General features: G+C 40.1%; 1 protein-coding gene across 1 annotated transcript in view; it reads left to right on the forward strand.

The window, feature by feature from the left end:
• The first annotated feature begins 539 nt into the window (after positions 1-539).
• itga1 (integrin, alpha 1) overlaps positions 540-22,252 on the forward strand; it is a 61,798-nt gene continuing 40,085 nt past the window's right edge. Inside the window, exon 1 of the mRNA XM_004549724.3 lies at positions 540-970. Within this exon, the coding sequence (XP_004549781.3) occupies positions 931-970 (40 nt within the window). The 5' untranslated portion in view covers positions 540-930. The remainder of the gene's footprint in view (positions 971-22,252) is intronic.

Raw genomic sequence — 22,252 nt, forward strand, 5'->3', positions numbered from 1 at the left:
CACCCACGTTCAGGGACTGAAGCAATAATTCAGGCTTTGACTTTAGTCCCAGTAACTTGAGCTACTCATGTGCGTTATTTAAGGTTTTAATTTTGATGTGTCATGTTGAACAGGAAATTCGTATGTTTTGCTTGTCTTTTGGAACATGGTGGAGGTTCTGCAACAGCTGTACTAAGAGAAAGAATCACAAAACAGGTAGTCTACACTTTTTAAAAGCACATTGAAGCAGAGAAGGAGCTTAAACCTTAAAATTTTCAAGCACCAAGCTGAAGCACTGAAAGACTTCACACATATTCATCTAAAAGCTCTTAGGCTAAATGCAGGATGGCTTTGTTTTAGCTCTGTTTGTGACTGACCTGCTGCCTGCCTGGCATGTCTGTCCCTCATCCTTCTCTGCTCTACCTGTCCATTATTCTCCTCCATGGTTGTGTGTAAGTAACAGCTATACAGCGTGTCTTACAGCGGGAGGGAGGGGCGGAGAGGGAGTGAAACACACACAGTTGCGCTGCTTGCTGTGCGCGTCTGTTGGGGAGCGCACCCGTTTGCCGTGGAGGCTCTGTGCACGCCACATTGACAGACTTGCGACTGATGTGCGGATTTTTGCAGATGCCTTCATCCCAACCCTGCTTTTTATGGTGTCGCTGCTCACATTAACGGCCGAGCGACCCTCAGAGCTCAGGAACCCTCACTCCGCGACACTGCCCACTTTTTCTTCTCCTCCCTGTTTGTCCCGCCCAACTCAGAAGTCTAGTTTGATTCAGGACTTTCAGACTTTGAAGCTTCTGATGCACACGAAATGCTTCCAGGACTCTTACAAGTCTGCTGTTAGCCATTTAAAAAAAAAATTCTGATAAATCTTCTGTTTAAAAGTCCGTGGACTGAGACTGAGTGAAGCTACAAGGACACAGCTTCACACTAACGGCACTCAGGATGTGGCAACGTTTTTTTTTGACAACAGATGCGATTATTGGTAAGTAATGACCGCAGAAAAAAGACGCGTGTAATGATTATTGGATCAAATAACAAGCACTTCTTCTACAGTACCGAAGCTCCCTCGGCGCATCCTTGCGCGCACGCCAGACGGCACACGCTTGGATCCTGGCAGCATGCATAATTGACGACCGAGCGACTAAACGCATCCATTAGAAGTGTCACTCACCTTGCCAACACGCCCATTAAAAAGTCGGTGTCCTGTCCTAATACGAACTTTCTGTATGTGCCCAGGTGAGATTTATTCTGAAGGAACAAGGGTGCTTCATAGACAGCCAGGTCTCAGAGGCACGCCACCCATGAGCTTATATAACAGAGACGTTGAACGGTCAGTCAAATTACTGTGCGATGCTCTAATTAGATGCTGGTCATGCCAGAGTTTACGCTGTCAGAAGTAGGCTGTGTTTCTGCAGTGCCATGTGTTTCTGCTGTTTCTGGTGCAGATCTTGTGAAATTATGTCTCACCCTGTTTTAGAACAAACCCTCGTAGGCAGTGATTCGATCTGAAGTTCTTGGTTAAGGGAAATTGCTGCTGGCTTAGTGACGGGGCTAAGAGCTTGTGGGCTCGCTTTGGGTAGTTCCTCTGGTGATGCTACGCTCTCTCTCAAGTTCACCTCCAGAGCAGCAGAAGTGAATAAACTTCTAGGTCACGTCCAAGAAGTTTGTACCGGTGATGTATCAGAGTTTGGAGCAGGGGAGGATAAGTGGGAGAAAGTGGGATAGAGACAAAGTCAACAGTGCATGTCTCTGATTAATTCTCAGATTTCTACGCTTACATGTGATTCCGGCTTGTGATGGTCATTAGAGAATTGAGTTAGAGCTGGAGAGAAATGTGTGTGGCTGTGTGAGTGTCAAGGGGTCAGTTCAGTTGAAGCTCATATGGCCAAGCCCATGCCATAACCATCCCATCATCATTTTCTTTTTAATCTAACCCTCTCTGTCTCTCTTTAGTGTCTTTAATCGTATTCCTGCAGTTTGTCGAACAGTGCTTTTCCTTCTACGTGCGCAAATTCAGGGTTATTGTGAATGAGGCTGGACGCTGTTACTTAACTGATCTTGTTCCATCACGCTCAGCGCTGCTGGCCCAGCACTGTAGTGTGAGCGGCAGGAGGCGGTTCACACAGGGGTAAAAGCTGGTTTGAGTCCATAGTGTTGGGTTATGATAGCTACCACTGCCTGCTTCAGAGGCCCACATGTGCTTGTTGTACTGGCAGCATTTAATCTATGTAAATTCCTAACAGCGATGGAGCTGCAGGTGGTTTGAGTTTGGTATTTCAGAGAAGAGGGGCATCTGGCTTCCATCAGTATGAGTCGACTGGAGTGACACAAACAGCAGGAACACAGTCACCTACTGGGCTGTGACTAATTATCATTTACGTTGTTCAATTTAATTCTTTTGTACTTAATAATTTAGTCTTTAACACATTAAAAAAATAGAAATGGGCTGCCATTCACACAAAGTACAGTTTTAGGCAATGCCACAATCTTCAAGGTGACATTAACACATAACACACATTGTTTGTCTGACCTTCTTATTGTAGCCAAAAACGTAATAAATTCTCACACTGGAACCACATCGTGTTTATGGTTTCATCTGAATCAATGACTTTAATGATCAGTTACCATAGAAATAGCTATTGGTTTTGCAATAATATTCACGATCTAAACATTTGACCTCTGTTTGAGGCTTTCTCTCGTTCCTCTCTTTTTTTGTCTGTTGACCTTGTGACTCAAGCCAAAGCTCTTTGTTTTCTTCTTTGAACTGCTCCTTTAATGCAGGGACTGCGGCAGCATCACGGCGCTCACACATGATAGGATGCTTGTGAGTCGCGAGAAATAGCCAGAGGGTATTTTGGAGTTCATATGGTTGCTAAACAAAGTTGCCTTTTATGGCCTGTTATTTGATTACAAAGGAGTAAATTAGATGAACGCTGTTTCGAGACCTCTGTTTCGCTGCCCCGCAGAGATTACAAGGTGTTTTCTGTACGAGTTGATCACATTTCAGTGTCTTTTCACAGTATGTGTGCTGCAGATATGGAAGGAGGAGCTGAAGGACGAGTCAAACACAAACGGGTTTACGTGCTTCACAACTCTTTCAAGGAAATTTGTCTTTTCCTGAGCACATGGAATGCCGCAGTAGAGCAGAGAGGGCAGTTAATTCATTGATGACTGGAATGTCAGAGGATATACTGTAAAGTCTTAAGACATTGCAACTCTGCAGTGAATTTATTAACTTGGCAAGACATAGCGGTGAAACCGGCTATCTCCGTCATTAGCAATATGTCTCCTCCTTCTCCTCCCTCTCCCCCTCCTCCTATACTGACTGTAATATTTGAATCTGAATTAGCGTGCTCCCTGGAGTCTGCAGCAATCAGCACTAATCTGACATAAACTGTCTGCTGGCATGGGCGGACAGATTTCCTGGAGTGGTGAGTGATTATGTTAGCTTATCGTCTGCTTGTCTCTTCTTAGACTCAGTTTGAGCATCCTTATTTGTGTTTTTCACACACATGAATATATCTATAGACTGTGGGAATGCCTCTGCTGAACATGTGCGTGCAGCAGAAAATGACAGTTTTCACTTTTCACGTCTGGTGATTTTATTGTGGCAAAGTCACAACCAGGCTGCCATGATAAAAATGTCCTCTTCCAGTGAGAAAGCAGAGACTATATAGTCTTGAGAATTTGCTGTCATCATTTTCGTGGCAATCCAACCACCAAAATGCCACTTGAGGGAATTTGAAGTTGTTTCCAATTCGTTGTGATGAAGAAACTGAGGTCCGCCATGGCCAGTGCTTTATTTATTAATCATATCTTCAGTGCAAATATAGGCTGAAAAACACATGGCATGACCATCAGAATCAACAACCCCACCTGGTTGAAAAACTGTGTGGCTTCCTTCTGGCTGTAATTCCCTACACCTGCGCCTGTAATGCCTTCCTTAAAGGGCCAATCTAAAACCTCTGGCAGCATCCTATGCATATATAGGTTTTACTTCATTTGTTTGTTTGTTTTCTAGAAATTCATGGATGCCAGGAATGCCAATGTAAGGTTCTCTTTTTTTTAACTTAATGGTTGCATTTTGACAATATATAGACTAGAATTTATAGGTTTATAGAAATTTATAGAATCAAAATCTATCGAATCCACCCTTGATGCAAAAAAGGGAAAGTTTAATCAGTGCAGCAGAAGAAGATGACGTTATATCACAAAGTTCGTGTGCTTTCTTGCATGAAAACAGCAGCTTCATTTGTAGTTACAGAAATATGCCAAAGGAGAAGTCTTTGAGAAATGGTCTGTTTACTCACATGTTTTTCTGATAGGTTGTGGTTACACTGCTATAGCCCACATGTGGAGGATTTCACACGAAGATGACAGCAAACTAACACCTACCTCATGGTTTCCACCTCTGACCATGTAACAGTGTGCCTGCTGCTCTTCCGCTACTCTCTGAGCACTGTATTCTCAGACTAAAGGGCTGTCTTGATGGTATTTGATGACCAAAAAAAATCAGTGGTGTGGTCATTATTCAAGTTATATAATATACATTACTCATTAATTTTCTTGAAAGTAATTTATAATGTACTTTATTTAACTACTTGCTGGAGAAAGTAAGTGCACTAGTACACTACTCGTTCTCATCACTATATTAGATTACCTGATATGTACTTTCTCAGAGTTAAAAGTTAAAAATATAAACCTTAGGCTACAATCCCACGACACATAACTTTATCCCAATGAGGACATACATATGATCTTTCATTCAGTATTTTCTGCATAGCTGACTGCTCATTACTGCCTTTGTTGAAGTGCACGCTCTGGCTGCTGGGCTGGGGTCGGCATACACTCAGCTCTGGGTTCTTGGCTAGCTTTGCGCTAGCATGCTGTCTGTGAAGTTGCTTGCAAAGAGCTAAAGTCATGCTATCAATATAATGTAGTTGTTTCTGTCCTGGACACAGTTTGTGCTTTATCATCTTGCTCTTGTCCTTTTGTGTCAGAAAAGTGAACGCAATATCCATATCTCCACTTTACATCGCTCAACCATTTCCTCCTCCTGCACACAAACTGAAAGCAGCTGATTATAAGATCAGTTCACTGTTTTTTTGTTTTGTTTTTCTCTACCCGTCCTGCAAATAACCGAAGAAACTTTGTAACCCAAGTAACGGCACAATTGTATCTGTGATGTGATCACTCCATTCAGCACAGTCGTGCATTAGATTACTGTATTACTGAAAAATGAAATGTGATTACAGTATTTTTGTTTCTTTGCAATGTTGTTACATTGTAATGTGTCACACCTAACACTGCATAACATGTAGGCAAGATTAGACTGCCTCTGAAAGGTGAGCTATACCGACAGGCAGTAAAAAAAAATGGATGTAGCTACTGTGACATCAAGTCCTGCATTGAAGCCTCAAGTTCAGAGATTCTGCCATCAGCTTGTACCCCCCCCCCCCCCCCCCACACACACACACACACACACCGAGAACTCGTTAGCCAATGAGCATGTGCTTTTGTACCACAGATAAACCTTTACACTGCATGACCATAATTTACAAAAAATACTTACTACTTATATTTATTCAGTATAACCCAAATTCGTTGACTATAAAATAAAACAGTGAATAAACAGAAGTTAAATTGAATGCATTTTTTCTGCATTGGCTAAGATACGTTGTTAGTCCTGAGACAGACTGGTGATCTGTCCTCTCGCCCTCTGGTAACTGGGATAGACTCCAGCCACTTCACTCTGATAAGTAAGGATAAGTGGAAGAGGATGGATGGCTCTGTTCATATTTTCTAGTTTATACCAATGACACAAAGCACTTGTAATCATGGGATAAAATAGCCTCAAATCAGTGTTCGCTTTCTGGATATTTTCCAGTGCTTTCAGCTGGATTTCACAGCCTTCGTCAACGCTTGCAGTTTCGTAAGGAGGCGGGGTGGAGGCTGTAAACCAGTCTTAGTTCAAGAATAGTTTTCTTTCTCGTTTAACGATTTCTTGATAATTTTGACCTTTGTGATGAAACCACCATATGCAGGCCTTTGTTTTCTGTTCTGTGAAAACAAATCTCACGCCAAATAAGGGGGCGCCTCAGAGCCAGTTTTTATGACACAAAGCGGCTTCTTCTGTATTGGAACGATAGCTTAAATTTGCTAGATTTTTTTTCCTGTTAGTTGTTACAGTTTTTCTCAGTCGCTTTGGTGCGTTTCTCAGAACACCATTAACATTTGCACAGCAGTTAGTGCATTTCCCAAAACAATTAGTGCAAACTGCAAAACCTAGTGGATAGCCTGCAAAAGCACGTCACATGCACAGAATTGATTATCCATACCTCAAAAGCAAGTATCCATGTCAATGAAACTGTCAGTGCCATCAAAATGAAAAGTCTTGACACCATCTTTATGAACAAGATAGTCAAATGGCATTGTCATGTTTCCACTATGACAGTTTATAATTTCAGTGTTTCCCATTGCAAAAACAATTGGTGACACCTGAAAATGCTGACAACAGCACTATGGCCTACCTGTACAGCCATCTGAAATGTGCAGTAAAGTCACTGTAGATGTTATGGGAGTCTTGGGAGTAACTGAGACACTGAATACGTACGTTTCACATTTCCATTGTGTAGAAGTGTTTGTAATCCTACAGAATTGTGCAAAAGAAAAATATGCTACAGTCACTTGTTCACTGTAGAATACATGTAAACATAAAATCACCCATTTGGTAGAGCCTCCTCATGAGTGACAGCTGTAATTCACCTGAGATCAATTGTTCAATTTCGGAGACATTTCCAGGAACAATGATACAGAAAGGTATAGGATTTGCTTGACAGATGGCCAATATTTGGCATGTGATAACTAGTTCAACAATTTTGTGTGTGATGACTTAAGCAATGGATGTATGACTATTAGTTTTATTGGGAATGACTATTCAGCATCCATAGGTATGATTACTTTTGACTGACATGACATAAGCAAATGGAAATGTCAGAAAGCAGCAGGGAAATGTATGGAAGCAACTGATTCATGTCCAAAATCATTTGCAGTTTGTTCAGAGAGAGGAGAAATTGCTACTATGATGTGCACAAATGACTGAGTGTTGTGGAGGTTGAACTAATAGTTATGAGAATTTCAATTCTGATCTGAGAAACGCACCAAAGCGACTGAGAAAAACTGTATTAAAGACGTCTAACAGAAAAATACAGATATGGTGAAACTCTAGCTGGAGCTGAAGTTGTGTTTATTCTTCCCAGTGGTTTGATATTGTTAGTTACCTGCAGCTTCACAGGATTCAGCTGTGTGTCTCCAAAGTGACAGTGTTGTGTGTATTTATACCTGCAGTTAAGTCGAATTATGTCTAAGTAGCAGCCACTGAATAAGTGTTTTAACACATGTCATGTATAGCTCAAATGAGCCTCTTTGATCACAGCCGTTTGTTGTAATGCTCCTTTTTCTTGTCTCGCGTTTCTTGCCTTGGTCGTTGAACAAAGGGGCCCATCTTCAGAACTACAATACACAAATCTCATGCAACTAGCCTGAATGTGAATCAGTTGCCTTCTGAGCTGGTGCAACAGTGTGTGCAACAGTGTGTGCAACAGCTGAAATGTTTTTGGGCAATTTGCATTGAAATTAGTTTTCTCATGAGATGCTAACATTTTTTTGCAAACCTTCACACAGTGATACTGGTGCCAGTGACCCCACATGCCACTGTAGCAGCCACCACAGAGGAAGTGAAAATGCGTGGTTTGCCAACAGAAAATGTATGTGGCGTATCTCATGCTTCAGCAAAGGTCAGATTCACAGTGTGAATGCTGATTTGCATGCTGAAAACTCAAGTGAGAATGATGCATACGGCACAACATGTCTATATTTAGACAAGAGGAAATTGTTAGTTAAGGTAGCGTTTAGCTCAGAGTTCTGTTGCAAACTCTGCTGTAGTATTTCAGCTGTTTACTGCAAACATTTAGAAAAAAAAGATGTAATTGTTGCTGTGACAACCACTACTTAAACTTGGGTGAACTGCTCGTTCTAAACAAGTTCTCTTTCATTTGCACAGCTTTCAGTTAATACTCTTGCTGGAAATTTGGTGGCTGTAATGCCAAACGTAGCATGCAAGAAATGCTTGGAAGCATGGAAGATCCATCATATGAGAAGACACAACGATCCAACTTCTTATCCGATTCTGATATAATACCCGATACCTTATCCTTGAGTATTCCATTACACGCAATGCTGATGTGATGTGGTACTTTTGGTTGCTCCCTTATTTCTCAACTGGTTGCCATGGTGAATGTTCTTCTTAGCACAGTTTTTGCCCTCGCTGACACAATCCTCCTGTTTGTCCTGGGACCAGCATTGAGAGTACACTAACTTATGACCCCCTGAGGCTGGACTTACGTCTCTTCTTGGTCTCAAACCAAGGACACAGAGATCCGTTAACTCTGTTAACCATTTCATCACTGAGGCACACAGAGCACTGACATGATGTTCGTGTCAATTTACTTATGAATAAACTGTCTTCCTCTTTCTTGTAATCAAATAAAATTACAACAGATCTGCATCCACCAGAACCTTTTCCAGAGAAGATTCTGAAGTAACGTTTTGGGCATTTATTACTTTCTTATCAAGAAGCATATACACACAGACCTAAGGAATATACCACATTTCAGATTCCACTCAATAGCTCTGTGTGTGTGTTTAAAGTCTTATTTTATGTTTGTTGCTCTGCTTAAGACATCGTGAAACCTGAAGTAAAGTCTCAAACAATGATTTATTAATTGCCTTTGTTTTTGGAATACTCTTCATGGACCTTTGTCTTTTTTCATGTGATTTGAAAGTGTTATGCAAGACTGATTTATAATATATATAGAGTGATTTATATATTATGTATGTGTTCAGGCTTTTTATATCAGTTTGTCAGGGACTGCAGTGACAGGAGCTATTTCCATGCCCTACACTACAGTCAAAATGAGTCTGGCACATTCAGATTTTTGCATGTTTGCAGTAACCCATTTAAATAAAATAAAGATCAAATATAATACACCAATACATCCAAGAGTATATATTTGCTAAATTGGTATTTGTTGTAAAAAAAAACTCAGTGTGAGCGTAGTTACCGCACCGCTGATGTCATTTATCGTCAATGCATTTTCACTTTGTCCTGTTTTGAGTCCCACTCGCAAAATGACATCAGGGTGAAGTAAATGTGTGCAAACATCTAGTGTGGAGTGGTGCTGACAAGAAACGGGTGAAAGAATAACTTGAGTTTCCAAGAAGTTTTGCTACTTTAATTTTCTTTACGTATGCTATTAACATGTACAGCACTTTGTGAAACTCTGGTTTTATGTTAAAGTGCTTTAGAAATAAAGTTGGTATGGTATGGTATGGTACTGTGAGTGCAATGAAAGTACTATCAACTGAGCAAAGCATGAGCGACAGAAAGAAGGCGACAGTAAACAGTCTGGGTAGCGAGTGTGAACTGTGTCCAACCTGCTGAATTATTTCTGTTAGCCTCCTCCACGCCATGTTAGCTCTCCAGCTAAAAGCTGGTGCTGCACAGCTGTTGATGTGTGGTATTGTAAACAAAGAACAACAAAGAACTTAATTTAATAGATTGTGTCACTGTCACTGATATCGATAGCATAGCATTCTGTAGTACTCTCTTATCTTAATAACAGATTGGTGCATCACTAGACTACAGGGTAACCACATCTGAACTCAAAAAGGCATATATGCAGCACTTCCCCCCATGTCTCCTTCATCTCCCACATAATATATATGTCTTGCAGGTCTTTGTAGTAGTGATCTATGAATCATATATACAGGCCTTTGATACAGACGATCCACTCAGGCATTCATAGTGTTAAGCTGCTTAGTTCTTCTTAAATTTAATGGAAGTAATCATACAGAGAACGGAAAAAAAAGAATAAAAAGGAAGAGGAGGATTAAATCTTTCTTGTACCTCGCTTTGCGTCTGTTTCATAAAGGTGCATGATCTGTGCGCAGAACAAGACAAATATGTGCATGTGGGGAAAAAATAGTCAACACCAACTACTGCATCAAAGATCAGATGAACCTACGCAAGCTTGGATCAATAGTGTCATGCATACGGTATCTGTTTTCCTGATGTATGATAGTCTTCTCTTTCTTTTGCCTCACTTCTTGCAGGAAAGCCAGCTGCAGTGATGGGTGACATGTGTTTTGCTTGGAGGGTTTACCTTTTTAGGCTTGAGCATAAGAAGCTAAAAATGTAGGAAAAGAAAGCAAAATCTGACGTTAGTCCTGGAACAAAAAACTGTTGATTGATCATTTTGGTAATGGATCACGTAAGTTATTGTTCAAATAAATGCATCAGGTTCTCACCTTTTAAGAAGAATTTTTTGGATTGACTCTGGAAAATAAAAACCCTAAATTTATTGCCATCTCCTTGATATTATCCACTATTTTCTGACAGTGCAAAGCAACTATTGCTCTGTCACCAAGTCCACATTAAAAACTTAGGAAGATTAACTTTTAGTGATTAACTGCAATTACTTAGAGTAAACTGTAAATGATTAAAGGTAATCATTTAATTGAGAAGCCTTCTTCTTGTCAGTAACTCTACCACAGTGTCACATGAAGTTCATTTAGATGATGACAAACTCATGCATCCGGAGTGTGCGCAGAGTTGACTGATGTCACAAAAAAAAAGCGAAGCTGGCAGGATGCTACAGTTACTGGAGAAACAAGACAAAGAAGCATATTTCTTGAAACATTGTGATGTCAAAGAAAAGTTCAAAGATGCTGCCTCGAGCCTGCAAAACCACCAAGCCCACCCACATGTCTTAGTCTCATATACTGTTGCCTGAACAAGCGACAGATGTGTAACAGTTTTTCCTGGTACTGACTGCTGTCTGTGCAGCATATGGCACCCATGTGAGGTGGAAGATGCACAGAGTCAGGTAAAGCTGGTGTGTCTTCTAAAAGCAGTAATGGCGTTACTGGTTGGTAATCAAAGATGCATATCAGCTCGAAGGGAGAAAGATGCATGGTGTGGGCACATCGTGGATAACAGGCATTCACAGAGCCATGAAATGTGAAAAATTAAAGTGGAAGAAATTTTTAAAAAAAGAACTATTTTTACCTTCAATGACTCACAGTAAACTAGCAACAGTCCATTTCCCCTAACAAACACTGTCTGACCACCTTGAAGCCACCCACTCTCTGCTTCACACAGAAAAGGACATTCATAGCAAGGTGGACATGTTTAAAGTTGGACTAGTCATTGCTGACACTGAATGCCAGTGTAGTCCCATTTTTACCAAAATGTGCAAAACTGAAATATTTTTAGTATTTTTTTTTCATTACAGAAATAAGCTGGAATAACATTCATGAAGAATATTTGGCTCATATATGCTCCACCGTCTTTACCAGCTAGCTGCTAATACTAACCACAGCCCTGGTACGTGGTTCTGCACAGGGACTATGCAGTAGGATTTTAATGCTTTTTCACTGTTATGTTAACACTAGATTCTCGATGCTGATTAACTTCATCCAAAATGATAATGAAAGAACTTGATGAAACACCCAGTGATGGGATAGCTCGAAATATGCGTTGTTTTGTTTTCTATTAGATGGATATCATCATGATCTTACTCATCATAATCATGCACTGGAAAGCATGGTTGGGACTTTCCCATCACCATCACCATGCCAGTGAACTACTTGGAGACTGGAACAAGACTGGGCTGGAAATGTAGCATGTAGCAGCGTCAGTGTTGTGACATGCTGATGCATTCATATATTTTCATTCCTTTAACGGTCATGGTCATTACTATCACATAGTCATAATATTGTAACTACGCGATAGTAATTTCAGTTGTTTCTACAGCAAACCTTCGACAGCAAAACTTTCTTTGTGTGCTTCACACTTTACAATAACCTGTGATTTGTGATTTAACATGGGCCAGATGAGCTACCCCGCCCCTGATGTTCTGGTTTATTGTTAATGATTCAATGAAAGGTAATAATTGTGGTATGTAGGGCATGAACTCTATTTCATTCGGATGTGGGCCGTGCCAGAAGCACAGCACGAGACACACTTTTCAGAGTAAAAGCATTGACTTGATTGCTAAAGCTTTTTAAAGCTTAAGTATTACTTCACACTGTGACACTCAACACACTTTTGTATTGTTTTTCCTTTTTTCTTGCTGATTTGCGACGCTTTCGTCTAACTTGCAGGCATTTTATTGTCAGTATCTTCGTCAGTGGCATATTGGACAGCTACAATAGATTTCACACCTAATATTAACAACAGCAGGTGTTATTTTAATTGTCCTTGGGGTCCAAATATACTCAAGTGCAGTGTAGAAGGGATTGAGCACCCTAAAATTGAATCCCTGCTATGTGTGTGTTAATGGTGACTTGTGGTAAAGCTCACCAGGGCTGGGTTTTACCACAGAAAATGACTCATTTCTGTCTGAGGTGCTGTGTCTGCCAGAGCTGCAGACGGAGAAGTGAGGGGGGAAATTAAAAAAAGCTTGGTGTCGCCATGGCAGTGCTTGTGCTAAACCTTTTCTGTCGTATGAAGTCATCTCCAGAAGTCAAATTGATATTTCCTGTCTCGCTCCTGAAAGCTGGATACATATTGTGTCTGTGTTTAATTTTTTTTGCTTAATAGTTACAGTTTTCTGTGAGATGACTGACCGATTGTAGGGGTGATCTCTGTGAAGTGTTTTAAAAGGCTTATTTTCCTACGAGTGTCCTAAAAGCCCAGAGATAAGAGCTGAAAAATCCCCCAAAGACACACACGTCACGTCTTTTGGTTTCATAAACGAACGAGATACCCGTGAAGGTGCTACATCACAAATCGTGTCAGTTTACTAAGGTCTTAACCCCCACAGGAGGTCAAGCCACACACATGCATCAGCAGCTAGAAGCATTCTGCATGTTTTTTTTCACACTTCATCATCTGTCCACACTTTTCCTCAGGCTGTTACAATTTTAGCATTCCCAGGAGCTTGCTTTTAACCCCTTTGAGTGGTTGGGGTTGTAATTACATAAAAATACATTCATTAAAAAAGAAAACAAAAAAAACCCCCAAAACAAACAAACAAAAAAACTTCTTTCCAACATTTTTGTGAGCCATTCATTATTCCCAGAAATTTATACCTATCTACCTGCAGACAGCTTGTGTACGCCGAGGTATTTTTCAGTCATGCGACCTTCGGCACTGCACAGTTGTTGTGAGGCATTAGGAGCAAAGTGGACAGGGGCAGAGGCAACGGGGCGGATTGGGAGGCAGAGGGGAAAGCTGTTGGTGAGACAATGCGGAGTCAGACGGGAGGTCCCGTCTCCGAACATGTGCTGAAGGAGGACAGCACCTTATCTTCAGTTTGAGTGAAAACAAGCAGACAAGTTAGAAAGCTTAAGTTGGAGCCAAGGCTAAACGATTCCCCGTTTCCCAGTCTTTATGTTACGCTAAATGTCTTTAGCTTCATATTACGTGCTATCAGATTTCAGTGGACACCTACCTACACCAGAAGCAGTCATTACAGTTTAAAACTCGATAACTTTTGCTAAAAATGCTAAATCAAGTTGCACCATCAATTACACTTCTTCTTTCTTTTTCCTGAGAGAATAAGGTGACGATTCGCTGTATGAGTTTGCCTGGAAAGTGCAATGATGTGTGGTTTTCTTGAAACGTGCACTTTAACCGACAGTAAAGAAGAACTCTTTAGAGGCTTAAATGTAAACCTAATGTTTTGTGGAAGTGAATGCAAAACGTTAACACCATGTCTTTTTTCTTCATGTGTTATTTCAGTCACGTATGAAGTGAGTTTTGCCTTACTGCACCGTGAGAAGCAGGGGGTAGTAAGTCAGAGTCGCTGTGATTTGATCACTTAGTCTTTTATTTTTGCCATATTTCCTTTTTGTTCTCATTAGGTTGCACAGACGTCTTCCAGGAGTGGGGCTCCTGGCTGTATGTTGTGCAGGTGAAGACACATACAGCATTCATTTAAGATTTAAGGTGGGAGGGTCATGCATCTGGAGATAGTGTGAGATAGGTGGTGTGGTACCCTCTGCTTATTTTCCTCTGTCAGCATTATCTTTTGGTAAAAAGATAATGCTGAATCACTAACACTACAAATGTGTTAGTGATTCAGCTCAAAAGCACTAAATGTTGGCTGTTAGCGCTTTTTTTTCTTTAATCTTTTCCATGACTTTTTCTCTCTGTATTGTGCCACAACATGTGACACTCTTACACTTTGACTGTGTTACAGAAACTTCCTTCAGTCACTGTATATACAGGCTTTTTCCCACTGCATTCTTTTCTTCCACAGCTCCCTGACGGCGCCAACCTGTCAGTTGCTTGTTAAACTCATGTTGTTTTGGGTGTAGTTTGTGATATAGTTTTCTCTCTTCTTTTTTTTGTTAAACAGGATTTAGGTCTGCCTGTAGTCATTTCCTTGTTTTTGCCCATGTGAACTAATCAGGGGCCCATAACTTCTTGCCAGAAGAAACACATAAGGAGTGCCCCCCCCCCCCCCCCCCCCCCCCCCACACACACACACACACACACGCACACACGCATACTTGTTGTCCCCCGAGTTTCTTAGTACCTGCTAAGCGCTGATAGCCTCAGATCTCAGTCTCTATATGTGTGCATGTTTGCATTTGTGCACCAGGCCTGTCCAGCCCTTCACCCTCTTGTGTCTCTGCCAGCAGCAGGTTAGAGCTATCCATCATACATACGGAGAGATGGAGATGGTGTCTGCTTGGAGCAATGTTTCATGTTAACCATGATGCTCTTCACACACACACAAATGTTTCATAGGATCTGACTAATCACATCTCTTCTTTAGAACAGATTGGTACCATATCAAAAGTTTGTGAGGCTCCACTCAGATACAGTATGTATGTGCAAAAAGTCTTAAGTCACTCCATTTCTTTATATTTTTCTTTCGAGCATTTTCAGATACATTTATTAAACCACTTAACACTGACCTGTGAATCATTCAAGCATAAGAAGGCACATAACTTAAGTGATGAACTAGTGTTGTGTCTTCACATAATAGACAACTTATCAAAGAACCAATTTTAATTGGTATAATTGGGAACTTTTTTACTAGAACTACACATAATGTGTTCCCATTTCTTTGGTTGAATTGACAAAAATTCCAATGAAAACACAGTCTGATAGACATAAAGTAGTATTTTTGCACCAACAATGTGATTCCCAAAGAGGTATTAGCCAAAAACACAGCATGATGTGCAATTCAAGAAATTTGAGGAAACTGCAAGTGGAAGACAAAAAACAAACAAAAAAACAACAGCAGATAAACTGTATCTGAAAGTCATATCCTTAAGAAAAAAGAAGAACTTCAGATGATCTATATACTGTTTGATATCCTGGCAAAATACAAATAAATGACAGGAGACTTAAGACTTTTGCATAGTACTGTAGTGTAAATGTAATGACAAATTTTCTTTAGGTTTTACATTCAGACTGTTCTATTCAATTCTAAAGATAACTAAATATCTGACAAAAAAGAAACAAATTTAAAAAGCCCTTGAGAAAGAGAAGTTCCACACACTTTTGATCAACCATAGTGTGAAATGGATATATATCAACATTCATCCAGAAGTAATGAAGTAATCAAATGGAAGGCTATAAAGTAAAATTCCCTCTTGTATACTTTCTATCTTTTTGTGAGAAATCACTGATGGGGAGACGTTTTGTGTCTTTTGGGGTTTTTTTTGTAGTTACATCAAGTTAAACAGAAATGAACAATGATCATATGCGCGCACACACGCACACACACACACACACACACACACATAGGTGTAAATATACATATGTACATTTTGTATGTACTTGCAGTGATTGATATTGTCACTTCTGGATCACTATTAATATAATCACATTACAGTAAAACTCACAATTCTCCTCCTCTTCCCTTCCTTATCTTATCTGCCGGTACCCCCCTCTTACCTGTGAACACTCTCCACTAAGGTTATCAACATCACAGCAAAACAGCATTTCATAGTAATCCTGTCAGTCAACATAACTTTCAATTAAAAGCTCTTTTAACTCAAAACACGACTCGACAAGCACGGACCTTTTAAAAACTGTGTCAAAGTTTTTTGACTCAGCATCACGTTGTCTGTTTTGGGGTGTATTTTGTGGATTTCTCCGCAAGCAGCAGCAGCAACTAAAAGATTCAAATCAAAACCAACATATCACAAATTTCTTTTTACTGATATCATCTTTGAAGTTTCATTTTTTTTGTGAGCCTTCAAACCACAGCTATGCTGATTTCCTGCTTGTTACTCAGAATAGTCATGTATTTATTGGGGAAAACGATACTTCTGGTAATACTGGAGCAATTCTGATGCATTAGCAAGGCTGGTCAGAATTAATTTGGGTAATCTTTGTTTGACTTTATGTTTTTATGTGTGCCATTTTATTTTTTTTACATTTCACCAGTTTCTGGCTCATGTATTAGTATTCATAGTTTGTGTGTATGTCTTGGGTGGTATTTGTCCTTGCTGTTGAGTAGCCCTGACCACGAACAAAGAAAAGATCAAGGGGAGTTGTGTGACCTTCCATAAACACATCTGTGTGTGTGTGTGTGTGTGTGTGTGTGTGTGTGTGTGTGTGTGTGTGTGTGTGTGTGTGTTTGTGTGTGTGTGTGTGTGTGTCAGAAAGACAGAGTGTGTTGATAGGACTGGGCGGCACTAGTTAGATGTGCTAATAAGGGTAAACCCTAATTTCAAAATAATTATCCTGAGCAATAATGAAAATCCAGTAATTTAAAACACAATAACAAAGTTGCAGTGCTGTTTAATTTGTATATTTATGCCATATTTATTTTTATAATGTGTACTTTTTCTTTCCAATCTTCATTCAGTAAGCCTTTGTGTAATACAAAAACAAACTTCAACTAACGATTACGTCTATCTTCTGTTATTATCCACAATAAACCAACGTGTCTGCATCTTTTTAAAAGGACGTGTTTCTGAATTTTAGTGCTGCCTTGAGAATAACAGAAACAGTATGTTAGTGGTTCACATTTAAAACCACTCTTTGCTTTTCAACAAAATTGCACCGCTCTCATGTAAATCTGGGGCTAGTGCAGGGTGTGCATTGGCTCATCCCAATTCTGAAAATGGAAAATGTAGCCATTTTCAGGGAAATGTTCCAGTAGCTCATAAAAAGAAAATCTTCCAGTGCACATAGTGGATCAGCTGACAAAATAGTTTTGATATTGCTGAACCCAGCAGCGGGAGACTTTTGTGAACAATGACACAGACATCCATGGTCACTTCCTACTTGGGTCTTTTCCGTCACCACTTCCTTTCGCTCCCCCAAACAAAGCAATAGCTAGTTCATCACAAATAAGCGACTTGTAACCTTTTTCTGAGCCTGTAAGCCAAGGGTGGGCAATTCATTTTTTCAAATGGGTCGTGCCAATAACCTTAACTCAATTCTGCACAATATTAATTTTGTCACTTTATAAACTGCTGCTAATTGGAGTAGATGGATTAGGCTACGGCAATGTCCAGCAGGCATAATAAAAAAAAAATCTCCTGTGTCTCGGGTTTGAAAAGTGTCTGATTCAATCTCTGAGGTGAAAATGCGAAGGAGAGTAGAAATGTGATGTGATCGTCTTTGAGAGTATTTGTATCTGGATTTGTAATCTTCATCATCATTGTTCATGTGAAGATGGATCCAAAGAGGACCATCAAGTTAACTGTTGGCATGTGAATAATAATGTTGGCTTGAAAAGCTCCAAATTTCTCATAAAAGCCTTCATCATGTAGCAAATAGGCCCTTGCCTTGCAGTTTAGTTCATTCATTAGTGCAGTTACATCCCCAGCAAATACAAGACCTGCCTTCTGTTCTGCATCTGAGAGCTCTCCTCAAAATTCTCAAATTTCTGTTCTCAGGTCCTTTACTCTTTGTAATACTTTGCCCATGCTGAGCCACCTGACAGCTGTGTGGTAGCCTATGTCAAAAGTGAAAACAGTATCAGCCAATGTATCAGAATATCCGATTTTTAAATTGCCAAATATCTGTATTGGTCTTAAAAATCCTAAATCTGTTGGGCTTTATATAGGGGAGCGATTAACACCAAAATTGCAAACAATCTCAATGAAATTAATCAACTTAAAGAAATTAGTTGCACAGTTACTGCTGGTGAAGCAAAGTGGTTTGGTCCAAGGTTAAACTATTCTCGACTTTGAGATGAGCAATTGAAGGGACTTCCAGTGAGAGGGAAGGATGTTAGCTCACATATGACAGGGTGGTAAATATGACATTGGGTTAATTTGCCAACCACAGCTTGGAAGGTCTGCGAGCGACTCATTCTTCATCTACGTGAGTAAGTGGCGAGTGAACTGGTTGGTGTGTCAATGCCCCTCATAACTAAGCTAAGCTAACTGCCTCCTTGATCTAATAATTTCAGCCACTTGCTCTAAAAACATAAAAACATATTCCCCAAGAGAACTTGTTTTCTGAAAATGTAGCTAGCTTGATAAAACATCAAGCTTGAAACTACCACTGAATAGATTCATACTTTTTTCACCTATAAATGAACTGCATCAGCCTACTGAAATAGCAAGGAGAGAGCTAAGGGCACTTGATATTCCTGTACTACTGATAAAAAATTAAACATCATAAGTGGCTAATGGAGGTCATTGTGTTGGTTTGAGGGTAAGTGGAACTTTAGGATCAATTAATTATTTAAAACACACTAATTATAGTACAAACAAAGAGCACTGAAATATTATAATTACATATGTACGTTGTTTAAAATACCATGCATGCTATTTAAAATGTGTAGTTATTATGAATTAATCAGTGCATAAACCCAAAGCACTTTTAAGGTAATTGGTTCCTGCTTTACTAGCATAAGTGACGCTCCCTTTTAGTTTTTTCAGTTTCATTTGTTTTTACTGAGTTTGCCAAATAAATCTGCTGTGATGTTGTAACAGTGGGTGATATGCAGTTTACCCCAAGCTCAGGGGGGTTTATTATTTTCTCTCACCGTTTCCTTCATAACATGCATGATTGTTTTTGCATGTCTCTTATTGATTCTGGGGAGAGGTTGTTCTTTGACCTATGGGTGTGTGTATTTTTAGTTTGATGTAGCCAAGGAGCACTCTCCGTCCAGATGCTATATGGGAAAACTGTTGTGATCAGCAGATTTTGCAGACATTGTATGCTTATGTGGTCGGAGGGCAGGGGATATGGTTAGAAGAGTGTCAACCACCCCTGCATTACTGAGAGAGAAATTTGGGGAGGGGATGAAAGGTTTGACAACTGTCAGGGGGGATGATGTCCTGTGTGGGTCTCAGCTTGTAAGCCTGGATGTTTTCCGCACCGGTGAAAAAAAACGAGCTCTGGGAGTACATCTGGAAGTCTCACAAAGTGGAAGCTGACACCGTTGAGCCGACAGGTTCAGTCAGTGTATTAAGGGGTGTAAACAGAGAGATGCTTAGATGGGAAATGGGAGGGGCAGACAGAGATAAATGGATTGAAGAAACAGTAGAGGAATGGATGATGTTTTTGAGGGGCAAAACACAGCAGAATGAATGAATTGAGGGAGAAGAGGAAGCAGATTAAATAGCAGCCAGGGTCGAGGGAGGGGATTTAGCCACGAGTGACTCAAGGAATGACATATGGTTTGTCACTTTGATCCAGACTGGAATATTTCACCAAATACTGGTTGAATTGTCATAATATTGTAGAGAGAAGATGAATCTCTGTGACTTCACTGATGTCAGGACTGCCACTTCTTCCACCACTAGGGTTGTCTTTGTGCTTTTAGTGATATGAAGTTTGCCCAATACTTTTATTATAACACTAACAAAGCTAAAGACTTCACTTTGTCCTCAGATTTAATTTAGGTAACAGCGCAAACGTCTGGAGCATATTTCACAAATTTCTAAAATTCCAGCTGTGTATCTTGTGTTACCTTTGGCATATTAGCCTGTCAAAGGAAACACCTTATTTATGCACATTAGGACTGCCAAATATGTCTGCTATTTGTGAGTGGCTGGTATATTTGCAAAGTTTGCTAAATATTTGCAATTTTGAGGATTTGACAAGAAGTATAACTATGTGAAGGTACTGTTAACCTTAAAAGTCCACTATTCTTAGAACCAATTTCATGCAGTGTTGCCAACTAAACAGCAACTAAAGCTAACATTATGCCAGCAACACAATGTTGGGCTCAAGTGTTCTAAAAATCATGCTCTGATAAACCCTTTGGTTACCTTCTCACATTGTATAAAAATTAAATTGCTATCCAACAACGTTAGATCCACTTTGAAGGAAGTTTCACTAACGTCGACTAACAGCAGCTAACAGCGGCACTCGGTATCATTGTAATTGGACAGAAGTGAGCTTCTCTCACTCACTGACCTGTATCGATCTCCTTTCACAAAGTTTTACAGCTCTTCCATAGTAAATAGTAGTGATGGACAGTTGAGGGACTGACAGCCTACACTCACTAAAAATGAATGACAGCCAAAGTTGTTTGTCCTGTAGCTAGATTCTTCAATTCTGACATCTAGTGGTGAGATTTTACACACTGCACCTTTAAACATTGCTTCAATGATCCTGACCCAGTCTGTGAACAATAACAGCAATACCTAAGGATATGTACATTTTGGCAGTTTGTTAATACAAAGTTAATGGCAGAAACTTTCTCACAGTGTAATCTACATGCAGCTCAAGGTACCTCATAGAGTTGCATAGATTAGATAAATTTGAGCCATCTTCTTTTGCTTATGCAGTTCAGGGTAACGGTGAGTCTGGAGCCTATCCCAGCTAGTGAGTGCTAACCCCTCCAAACTCAATGTCTCTCTGGATAAGCTTCCTAAATGGTTTGGTTGTCTGCTTATAATTTGTCCATGATCAGCCGTCTTCTGTCTAAACGCATGATTGTTGGTGCACTTGTTTGTTAAGCTTAATAAGCAAACATCTCCAAAGGTGTTGTCACATTTTTACTTTTTTTGGCATAAACCTTGGTAACAAATTGTAGGCTTTCATCACATCTGTAGTATCTGTTCTTCATTTCTTGGGTTGAATTTACTGGAACCGGAACCTGGAATGTCCACTAGTGACCAATCGTCTGCAGCCAGTGAATCACTTGCTGTGAACTTTATCTCCTGCTTAATATATCTGTCAGTGGTGTGGATTTTGTGTTTTTAACTATATTTTTAATTCAGGTAACTGAGCATGTCCAGTATGCTTCCTGAAGGCCAGCCTGTATAAACACAGAGGGCACCTGAGTTGCTGTTGCTCTGTTTACGCACTGCTCACGCTACCTCTTCCCTTTATCCTTCCACAGCTGCTGACATATCTGCAGCGGATTCGTGTGTCTCTTTTAGCTTGTGTTATTTATCCAATCCGCCCCTGCCTACAGATGCAATCACTAAACCTAAAAAAAAAAAAGCGGCCACTTGTGTTCTCTTCTGCTTGTAAAGCCACAAACACGCCTACATCTATAACCTTTATGTCCACTGCAAGCCCACATGCCGCACATTTGCCAAGACTAAAGCAGAGACTGAGCAGGCAGCCAAATGAAAAGATTTTTGTCAAAGTAAGCGGAGCTAAAAGCTGTCAGAAGTTCAGCTCGTGATAACCATTCCTAGAGCGATTAGAGAGGGTAGCGTGGTTACTGCTGGAGTGGCAAAGAAGATGAATTCAGAGAAAAAATGGATGGGGGAAAAATGGGAAAAATGTGCAGTAAAGAAGAAAAATGGACAAAGATAAAAGAACAAAGGAGGAAATCTGGAAATATTTCAGTTTTATAACTTCTTCATGGCTCTAGGCTGCCCACAGACATGCCAGAATTATTTGAAGCTTTTCTCTTGCCAGTGTTGTCTCTTGTTAAATGCCAGCATGTGGTTTTAGAAAAGGTCTGAGTCCCACCCAAAGCCCCTTTTGACATTATTCCTTTGAAGGGTCAACGCCATAAATGATAAATGCACCAGTTCAGTCTTCAGTTCAGCACGACATGAACTTTTTTCTAGTTTCTGCAGATGTTTGCTTGCTTTCTTTTTAGAAGATTTGTTTTGACTGTCTGTCTTGGATCAATTTAACAACTGATTTCTCACTGCATCTAATTAAGGTCAAATGTCAGGCCCACTTCATGATTTTGTTTCCCAGAGCTGGTGATTTGCATTAAGCTTTAAAGCTCTTTATAGATGGTTAGATATGTTACAGATGAGCAGGTGCCAATGGGATGCAGATTTTTAACCATAG

This window comes from Maylandia zebra, linkage group LG7 (genome assembly GCF_041146795.1).
Source record: "Maylandia zebra isolate NMK-2024a linkage group LG7, Mzebra_GT3a, whole genome shotgun sequence".
NCBI lineage: Eukaryota > Metazoa > Chordata > Actinopteri > Cichliformes > Cichlidae > Maylandia > Maylandia zebra.